This window comes from Cydia amplana, chromosome 26 (assembly GCF_948474715.1).
Source record: "Cydia amplana chromosome 26, ilCydAmpl1.1, whole genome shotgun sequence".
Classification (NCBI taxonomy): Eukaryota; Metazoa; Arthropoda; class Insecta; order Lepidoptera; family Tortricidae; genus Cydia; species Cydia amplana.
In genome coordinates this window covers 2,220,540-2,230,940 of record NC_086094.1, presented here as the reverse complement: position 1 = coordinate 2,230,940, position 10,401 = coordinate 2,220,540, and the positions used below count along the sequence as shown (strand labels likewise).

The window sequence follows — 10,401 nt, the reverse complement described above, 5'->3', positions numbered from 1 at the left end:
TAAGGATTAATTTTTATACAAGTGTTTTTATTTCTTTTTTTTGCAACGTATATTTCTTCCTTCAACTATCGATTATTCTAAATAAAAAAGTTATTTATTGAGCACTAGCGACCCGCCCCGGCTTCGCACGGGTTAACAAATTATACTTATAAACCTTCTTCTCGAATCACTATCTATTTAAAAAAAACGCATCAAAATCCGTTGCGTAATTTTAAGATCTAAGCATACATACAGACAGACGGAAGCGACTTTGTTTTATACTATGTAGTGATACCCCGGTTGATGAGTGCTAATTTGGTTTGATGTTTAATAAGTTTTTTGACCAAGAACCCCGATGTATGCTCATTAAGTATGTAGTCTTGTGAAAAAGGAAAGTTAATCTAAGTGAAAATAAACAAAGATTTTTTTTAAACCTTTATTCTTCATTAACATGACTAATAACAATTATAAAATTAAGTTTTGACACTATACTCCGCCACAAACGTCCTAATTTCCTTGGCCCTTAGTTTAATAATAAGTCCATCATCATCATACTTCTTACGCTCTTTGGCTCTATACACGTCCTTATCCCCATACTCTTTGTTAAAACTTTCAGAAAACTCTTCATCTGTATTCCATTCCCATTGTTTATACTCTTCTAACCAGATATTAGCCGCTAAAGTAGTTTCTTTTATCGATTTAATCTCAATTGTGTTAAAAACAATAGTCAAATCCACAGAAACATAATCAGATGACAATTCTTTATCTAGATAATTTTCCAACCGTATCAAAATCTTATTTTTCCACGGCTCCAAAGTTAGCAAATGAACGCCTTTGGGTAGATCAGTTTTTAGGAAACTGTATACGTTTTTCATAGTTTTGAATTTGTCTAAACCGAAAGGTGCTTCAGCTACAAAAAGCTGCGGCTCAGAGAAGAATTGTAGGCTTTTTTCAGCTGCATTTATCAAGTTATTTTTAGTTTTAGGAACGACTTGTAGCATTACAGTGTCAACGCTATATAAACCTTTGCCTCCAACAGTTTCATTTAGCGCTTCACCCACACCAAATGCATCATCATGTGTCAGTCTCCGGTGCTGCATAATTTCAAACCAGCCATCTTTAAGCGACGCGCCACCCCTAGCCCTGTCCACATTCACAACTACCCTCAAATCTTCATCTTCTATATAAATCTCGTTAACTATAGGATAATAATTGCCAGGAATCGGTTCTGCCAGAGTAACATTCCATTGCGGGCGACTGTTTCTGATTCGTTTCAACATCTGTCTGCCATTGGAGTCAGTATAAAAAGCGCCGTCAGTTTTCAAGTCCGTTTCGAATCTAAGGACATATTCTCTGCCTAAATCTATGTTTAAGATGGTTGAAAAGTACACAGTATCGTCTTTTAAGCCGACAGTGAGACAGACGGATTCGTCGTAGTGTATGCGGAGTTGCTGCAGCTCTGATTGGACGACGTTGGTGATGACGAAGTGGTGGAAGGTGTGGAGGTCTGGGGAGGTCGTGTTGGGCCGGAAGATGTAGGCGCCCGACGAGCGGTTGGCTGGTGCCTGGAAACCATAGAATTTACTTTTCACCTCAGCAGCTCGAACAAGGGTACTTTGCTACTTAAAAACAGTGAGCAAAATCGCATTTTGCTCACTGAGTGAGACAAAATGAGCAAAATGCACAAACAAAGGTTTACAATAGTACATTACGATACAAGTGTGAAAAGTAGGAAATTCGCAACGAGTGGCGATAAATTGAAACACGACCGAAGGGGGTGTTTTAAATAGACACGAGTTGCGAATTGGTTTTCGCACGTGTACCTATTGTATGTTTTACAGTACATAGGTATGTCCCTTTAAATTTTCGACATACGCACGTATAGGGCTAGCTACTATTCAATATACTCTATGTATGGCACAACATTTTTGAAAAATATGTTTTTCCAAATACCGATTAGTGTCAATTATAGCATATTTTTTGTTATTTTAGAAATCATTAAAAAACGATTTTGCTCAAAAATGGATATGGCACAAACGTATTCTCAGCCAGCGAAATACGTAGCTCTTTCAGAAAACAGAGATCTGTATTTAGATGATTGGTATGTATAGCTGGTCAACCAAATCTTGTCAGTATAAAAAGGCGCGAAATTCAGATTTTCTATGGGACGATATCCCTTCGCGCCTACATTTTTCAAATTTGCCGCCTTTTTCTACTGACAGGATCTGGTTGACCAAGTATATTTACCTTATTATCCCCCTCGCAGCCGATGTAGTAGCCAGGCACGGGCAGGTAGTTGAGCGTACTGCCGTCCGTTTTGGATGTATAGCTCATCCAACCATTGTCCTTATTCATGGCTAGGATGATGTACTGTAATACAAGAATTGTTTTATATTATCCTCGAGCCGCCCAGAGACCTATAAAAAGGTCTCCTGTTCCATTCTAATTTGAACTTTGTGTTGACAAAATAAAATTTCATTTTGCTTGGCAAGGTTTGACGTATGCCGGCTAGAGGTTAAGACTTGTTTTTTAGATACAACGTAATAATTTTGCTACATACAATACAGAACATATTATAAGTAAGCTAATGTGAGACATTGTACATATATATTATATCTGACATCTATATTGTACCATGGTTGCAATAAAGAATTATGAATTATTACAGTTACATATTTATTTTAGTCAAATATAGAACAGAGAGTGTTGAATTAACCAATAATAGAGCGTAATATGTAGTACACTAGGAAATAGGTGGAAATAGGGATAGCCCGCCGAGACCATTTTATGTACCATTTCAAGGCGGGTATTCCTGGCCGGCTTTTATTTAAATGTGTAATAATAATATAATCAAAGGTTATCTGGAAGAGATCGGTCTAAGCGATAAGACCGCCTGTTGTTACCTCTATTGTCCTTGTTTATGTTACTGTACATTTATTGTAAACTACGAGTTTGGTGAGGTGTGCTATAAAGAGTATTGTATTGTATTGTATAATCTAAATACCAAAAATAAGCCCGCAACATGATATTGGGCAGCCGATAATACCTAAAAATACCTATTTACTGAGAATAGAAAGGAAATACATTTTATTAAGCAGACATCTTCTACCATACCACAGAATAAATACAAATACCTACAAATAATTTATTGAGAAAAGTATACCTAGTACAGTGGTTGCTCCTAAAGACTAAGAATTTATAAGGACAAGTGATTTACAAATGCCAGAACTAGGATTCCCTGTGTTTCAGGCAGCAAAGGACAATATTAATTATTTATTACTTATTTACTTAATTATAAAGTATAGGTAGTACACAATATAAGTCTTATTACCTAAACAAAAAGTGGGTTCTTACGTATTAAATATCAGAATACAGTAGGTAATCGTTTTACGACTTAGTAAGTTCTCTGTATCATCGTACGTCATTTTTTGAAGGGCGTTGCTATTAAGATTATTGATGATTATTGGTGTTAAGTAAAATTGCTGAGGCCAAAGTGAATAAATTATTGCGTAAATCATCTCCAAATTTGTTTAGGTATATTTAAACAGCGGCGAACATGTTGTTTGCAGGTTTCGACATCGCATGCTTTAGACTCTGATACACAGAAACTAACTAGGTCAGAAAATATGCTATTGTTCATAGCTAGTTAAACTAATGAAATAAGAAGTGCTATAAAAGTATGTGAAAAGTTAGCGCTTCTAGGCGCCTTCATAATCTATAGAGTTTAAATACCTACCTTTTTTCGGCCATTTTTCTAGCTGGGCAGTCGGCTTCGTGTAAGGCCTGAGTGGACGCTCATGTTGTGCGTGCGGCGGGGCGGGGCGTGCGGCGTGCATGTTAAACAAATGCGCACGTATAGGAGCGGCCTTAGTGCACGCTGCTCACATCACGAGTGAGCCCACAGCCACGCTGCACGCGTCGCCGAACGCTCCGCTTCGAGCGTCTACTCAGGCCTTACACTTCGCCTGTTTGGTGGTTGCATGGTCTCTTGTAGTACGAGCATGTTGCACATTTTGGTGCTTCGTCCTTTTTTGTGCATTCCCTAAATGAGTGACCCGCTTCGCCGCAGTGGCCGCAGATGTTAGTCTCCATTTTGCAGGTCTTCGCTGCATGATTGTAAAGCTGACATTTACCGCGTTACCAAGGTGAAATCCCTAAGTGTAAGTGTAAGGCCTGAGTGGACGCCCGAAGCGGAGCGTTAGGCGGGGCGTGCAGCGTGGCTGTGGGCTCACAAGTGATGTGAGCAGCGTGCACTAAGGCCGCTCCTATACGTTTGCATTTGTTTAACATGCACGCCGCACGCCCCGCCCCGCTGCACGCTCAACTCGAGCTTCCACTCGGGCCATACACTAACAGCACACGATGATAATTCACAAAAACTCTGTCGTTCGTAATTAAGGCCCTGCGTAAGGCCATAAAGTAAGTATATGTTGTCTGTGGTAAGGCGTATCGCTCGAGGAACTTCAATTATATAATTACAAGTCTCGGTGTCCTTTTTTCCGGATTTGTGACTGAGCTTAGTGGAAGCCATACATTTTTCGAGCGACCAATCTTGTAATTTATCGGCTAAGTTTTGATGGAATATGCACTTGAGGACTTCAGGTTCCTACATGTCCGCGGGACCTACAATGCCTACAATTCTAGGCTTGCGTTTTTGTGGCTCGTCAACGGTGAGTCCAGAGGTCGTAAGCTGCGCCAATTGCTTGAGTTTTATGACGTCTTCTTTCCAAGTGCGGGTAGTTCGAAAAACTCACGCGGTTAGAAGATGCTGCTGTCAACTTAAGCCAGTCTTCTCCGAGACCACGGGGACAACGCCGTCCTCGAAACGTCGGAGGTAAATCTTAAAACTTAGATACGCGATTAAGTCCCATTGTACAATTTAATAATGTGTAAAAATCATGAAAGTTTAAATCAGTGTCTTCTTTTGAGTCAGTGCTTATCACTACACCGCCGATTTTGATCTTGCGCAACCATTGACGTATAATATCTAAGGACGGGCTAATGGGGCCATGGGGCACTAAACATCGTACTAGTTCAGCGGTGCTACCCACGAATTCCAACCGATCGTGCAGTCTAACGCGACTAGTTGCGACCAATAGCGCGCGTAATGCGAACTCGTCAACCAATCGCGCGCATGATGCGAACTCATCAACCAATCGCGTTGTAGCGATTTCACACCGCTGTACTGGCCCCTGTCACGCCTCATTATTATTGCCCGTAAAGCCAGTCCCTAGATATCTATGTCAATGTGCGCAACCCTCTCACGTGCAGCTTCATTTCTTCGGGCCGGATAATCTTTTGAACGAGAGAGTTTGTCTCCTAACTCGATTTCAACTTGTCAACCGGATAGATTGCGACTAAGCTAGTGTTAGACGGTTGAACGTACCTCGTTCCATTTTTCTTAAGGGCGTCGGCAAACGATACAGGTCCCGAAACTTGTCGGCTGGATTCCTCAATTGACTCCTTTAGTTCTTGGATGCGTTGTACGAGGTCCATTTTTAGGGTTCCGTACCCAAAGGGTAAAAAACCCTATTACTAAGACTTCGCTGTCCGTCCGTCCGTCCGTCTGTCACCAGGCTGTATCTCATGAACCGCGATAGACACCAAAATTGGTGTGGGCCGCATGCACTTGATGGTACTTGGTACCTATTTAGAAAATGGTGGTAGCGACGCGACGAATTCGCGGAGTGAGCCACGCCTGACTATACTATACTTGTCTTAATTATAAGACTAAGTGGAGACCAGACGAGACAATTTTTCGCCAATCTGATGATGTCCGATCGAATCAGGCCGTGCGGACGCAAACGCCAATTTGATTCCCCGATCAAATCAGCAGGTTCGGGCACAAAAATGCCAATTTTTGAAGTTAGTATCTATGGAATGCAAATTGGTGATTAAATTGTGTACGTGTGGACGCTACGTGCGATTAAATAAATAAACAAATAAATATTATAGAACATTATTACACAAATTGACTAAGCCCCACAGTAAAATCCCTTAAATCTCGCGGTGGTGTTTGTATTTATACAAAAAAGTCGTTAAATTGTCAAAGCTTGGACTGGATTTCAGAAATGTCAATCGAATTACACTTTGAGGCTTGCGGAATAAGTATTTCCGAAATAAACCATATAGTTGTATGCGTATACAGATCGCCTGTTGGTGACTTTGACTTATTTATTTCCCAATTTGAAACTCTCGTAAGCAAACTAACACTTAGGTCGCGATATTTAAATCGCAAAATTATTATAGCTGGTGATTTTAATGTAAATATTTTAAACGCAGATAAAGCCACGAACACATTTCTATCAACACTAGCCAAATTTAACCTTAGACATACAATAAATGAGCCTACAAGAATAACTCCTACATCAGAAACATGTATTGATAATCTTCTGACAAACTCCCATAAGTATACATCTAAAGTAATGAATTTAGGAATGTCAGATCATACTGGTCAACTCATTGAATTACCAACGAATTATAGTTATAATCAAAAGTACTGGTTTGTTGAAAGACGAAAGATTGACTATCATCTTGACATCTTCAAAAAGTATATTGCTCAAATTAACTTCGAGGATGTTTATAAGGAATCTGATCCTAACACAGCGTATAGATCATTTGCCGACATTTTTTCACTGGTTTTTAATCTCTGCATACCACTAGAAAAAACCAAAGTCACATATATAAAAAGACCAAACTGGAAATCGAAAGGTATTTTAAAATCCAGTAAAAATAAACGAAAGTTACACGTTACCAATCAAAAAACAAAAAATAATAGGCTCACTCTGGTGAAGTACAAGAAATACTGTAAAATATTGAAAAATGCCATTAGAAAATCTAAGATTATATCAAACGATAGATACATTTCAAATAGTACGAATAAGCAAAAAGCTACCTGGGGCTTAATCAAATTAAATACATGTTCCACGAATACAATACCAAATACATTAACGAAAATAGACAAAGACGGAACAATACTAAAAAACCCTCAGGACATAGCACAAGCATTTAATAAACATTACACATTTCAAAATATACCAAGTACGTTTGATCCTAAAGAATATAAATATAAATTGAATTGTGTCCCAAATAGTATTTTTTTAGCTCCGGTTGATTGTAATGAAATTAAAAAGATTGTGTCCTCTTTAAAAAATAAAAAATCTTCGGGTCACGATAACATACCAATTCAAGTAGTCAAATCATGTGTGGACCTTATTGCAGACCCTCTTATGCACATCATAAATCTAACGCTTGAAACTGGAATATTCCCTGATGACCTTAAGAAAGCAGTGATAAAACCACTTTTCAAAAAAGGAAACAAATCCAATATGAGCAACTATAGACCCATAGCCTTATTACCTAGCTTTTCTAAAATTTTTGAAAAGGTGATACACAGTAGACTAACTAAATTTCTTGATCAAAATAAAATCCTGAACTCATGCCAATTTGGCTTTCAAAGGGGGAAATCTACTACAACAGCCATATTCGAAACGTTAAAGCTTGTTTGGGAGAGTGTAAACAGAAAAAACCTTTGTGCCTCCCTCTTGATCGATATGTCAAAGGCTTTTGACTGCGTAAGCTTTGACATTATTCTAAAACAGCTTGATCATATTGGAATAAGAGGAAATGCTCTTCAACTATTTAACACTTATCTGTACAATAGGGAGCAAGCTGTAGAAATTGTTAGTTATAATACTCAGACAAAAACAGTTGAACAGGTACAGTCATCATTTGAGAAAGTTAAATTTGGAGTTCCCCAAGGTAGTATTCTCGGGCCACTTCTATTTTTAATCTACCTAAATGAACTTCCTAATATAGTTGATGTACCGTGTATTTTATATGCAGATGATGTTACTCTCTTGTTCTCAAATGAAACTTCATATGAAAGCATGCAAGACCATATAAACGGTGTACTAACAACAGTTTTAAAATGGCTAAACGGCCTTAACCTCCATGTCAACTTAGATAAAACTAAACTTATACAATTTAGAAATTATAAAGCTGTGCCTGAATCTGTTGTTGTGTCAAATGCGAATACGTCAATAGATGACGTAAGTCATGTTAGTTTTCTCGGCGTTGAAATAGATACGCATTTAAATTGGAAGGCACATATAAATGAGATAAATAAAAAGATTTCTAGTAGATGTTATGCTTTGTCGATATTGTCAGAAACTTGTTCCGAAAAAATTGTTATCAGTGCATATTATGGAACAGTCTACCCACTACTTACGTACGGAGTAATTTTTTGGGGCAATTCTGTTGATGTTGATAGGACATTCATATTACAGAAAAGATGCTTAAAAACTGTTTTTAGAATGTACACAGATGAATCGCTACGTGACGTGTTTAGGGAAAAGCGCTTTTTGACACTTACCAGCATTTATATATTAGAACTAAGTCTATTTGTAAAAAATCACCCTGAATATTTCACAAAGCGTTCATGCAAAGATAATGTTAGATCGCAATATAAATATAATATGGTACTTCCGAGAGTTAGCACCTATATATATAAAAAAAGCACATTCATATCTGCTATTAATATCTTTAATCATCTGCCTAACGAGCTAAAAAGTCTAGAAGGAAATACTTTTAAAAGATGCTTAAAAAACTTTTTAATAGACAAAGTCTTTTATAACTTAAAAGAATTTTATAACTCCGTAAACCTAAATGTGTATTAAAATTTAGTTTAAGATAGGATAATTATTAAAACTTAGTTTAAGATAAAATAAATTGTACGCCCGAAAAGGGTAAAACTGTTGATACTCGCCAAAAAATGTACCTAGTTATACTTCCTGTACCTACACAGTTTATACAATAAATATTTCTGATTTCTGATTTCTGATTTCTGGTAAGCTCAAGAAGGCTTGTGTTGTGGGTACTCAAACAACGATATATATAATATACAAATACTTAAATACATAGAAAACAACCATGACTCAGGAACAAATATCTGTTCTCATCACACAAATAAATGCCCTTACTGGGATTCGAACCCAGGACCGCCAATTGGTGCCAATTATTTTCCTGGTCAAATCGGTCGATTTGCACAGCTCGTCTGGACTCTAGTTAGCTTACGTTACGTTACGTTACGTTAGTTAGTTAGCTTACGTCGTTTTCGAGCACGATGTCCCGCGGGCCTTCAACCACCAGCGGATCGTCGGACAGCATCCGCATCTCATCGTCGCTCATCCCCGGAAACACAGTCTTGCTGTCTTTACCGACTCGCGCCATATCTGAAACTAATTATTTTTAAGAAGGACTTTTTTTCTCATTACCTAATTATAACAGGGCTTTTTAGCAGTGGTAAAAAGATATATAGATAGAATAGAATAGATAGATAGAAACTTTATTCAACCACAATTAACATACATTCTTTGTGACACAAACAAAAGACAAGAGACAAAGAATATAAAAAGTAAAAACTATTACACAATACATAATATTATTCTTTAAATTAGTCGAGGGTGATGTGTTGTGGTACAGAATAGGTGCTGACTCAGCATAAATGCTGTGGAGACCACAGCGCTGATCTTCCGTCAGTACCTTAAATTAAACCTAAACTAATCTAAAGATGGAAAAATATCCAGCTGTTACCATTGTTTGTTGGTAACATTTTGGTGGTTGAGGTTTCCCTCTTAAAGGAATTAAAATTCAATTCTTTGGGATCATGGTTTTTATCGTGTTTCTCGAAAATAGACCGATTTGAAAAAAAAAATTGTGTTTGATTGTCATTACGGATCAGAAGTAGGAATTAAAGAACTCTTTTGAATATTATTTAACCTTTTCGACGCCGTGCCAAACACAAAAACTTGAAACTGTCACGCTGACGCCACGTCACCGAAGTGTCAAAACTGAAATTGAACTTTATGCATAAGGCTTGTTCACGAAATAAAGTAGCCATAGGAAAATGTAAATAAATCTTTTACTTCTTACGCTACTGAAAACAAAAGCAAATAATTATATGTGTAAACATTCAGAAAATAAAATACAATGCATTTATTGTAGAAACCCTAAGAGTTGACGAATTGTTTTACTTTCTTTCGAACGCCTGCCATTAGCGTTCTTATTGAACTGTTAGTGAACTGACGAGCGGCCGCGTTCCATATTTTTTTGAAATCAGCTTCACTGTCGGCTACTGCACCTTTCTTGAGAAGGTATCGCTTGATGTTTGCCCAATACCTTTCAATCGGGCGAAGTTCTGGGCAATTTGGCGGGTTCATGTTTTTTGCAATATAAACAACATTCTCATTATCGAGCAAATTTAAAGTGGCTTGAGCATAATGAGCTGAAGCTAAATCAGGCCAAAATATTGGAGGACGTGCATGTTTCCTATATAATGGCAAAATTCGCTTCTTAACGCACTCCTGTCGGTAAACATCGCCGTTGATTGTCCCGGTAGTGAAAAAGCTCGAACTCTTAAGC

At 37.8% G+C, this 10,401-nt stretch overlaps 1 protein-coding gene across 1 annotated transcript in view; it reads right to left on the bottom strand.

Annotated features, from left to right (window-relative positions):
• Positions 1 to 397: 397 nt before the first annotated feature.
• The window catches only part of LOC134660024 (lysosomal alpha-mannosidase-like), a 71,275-nt gene continuing 61,271 nt past the window's right edge, over positions 398 to 10,401 (bottom strand). The window contains exons 17-19 of the mRNA XM_063515723.1: positions 9,088 to 9,212; positions 2,227 to 2,349; positions 398 to 1,544 (exon numbers count right to left, since the gene is read on the bottom strand). Coding sequence (XP_063371793.1) covers positions 453 to 1,544; positions 2,227 to 2,349; positions 9,088 to 9,212 — 1,340 coding nt within the window. The 3' untranslated portion in view covers positions 398 to 452. The remainder of the gene's footprint in view (positions 1,545 to 2,226; positions 2,350 to 9,087; positions 9,213 to 10,401) is intronic.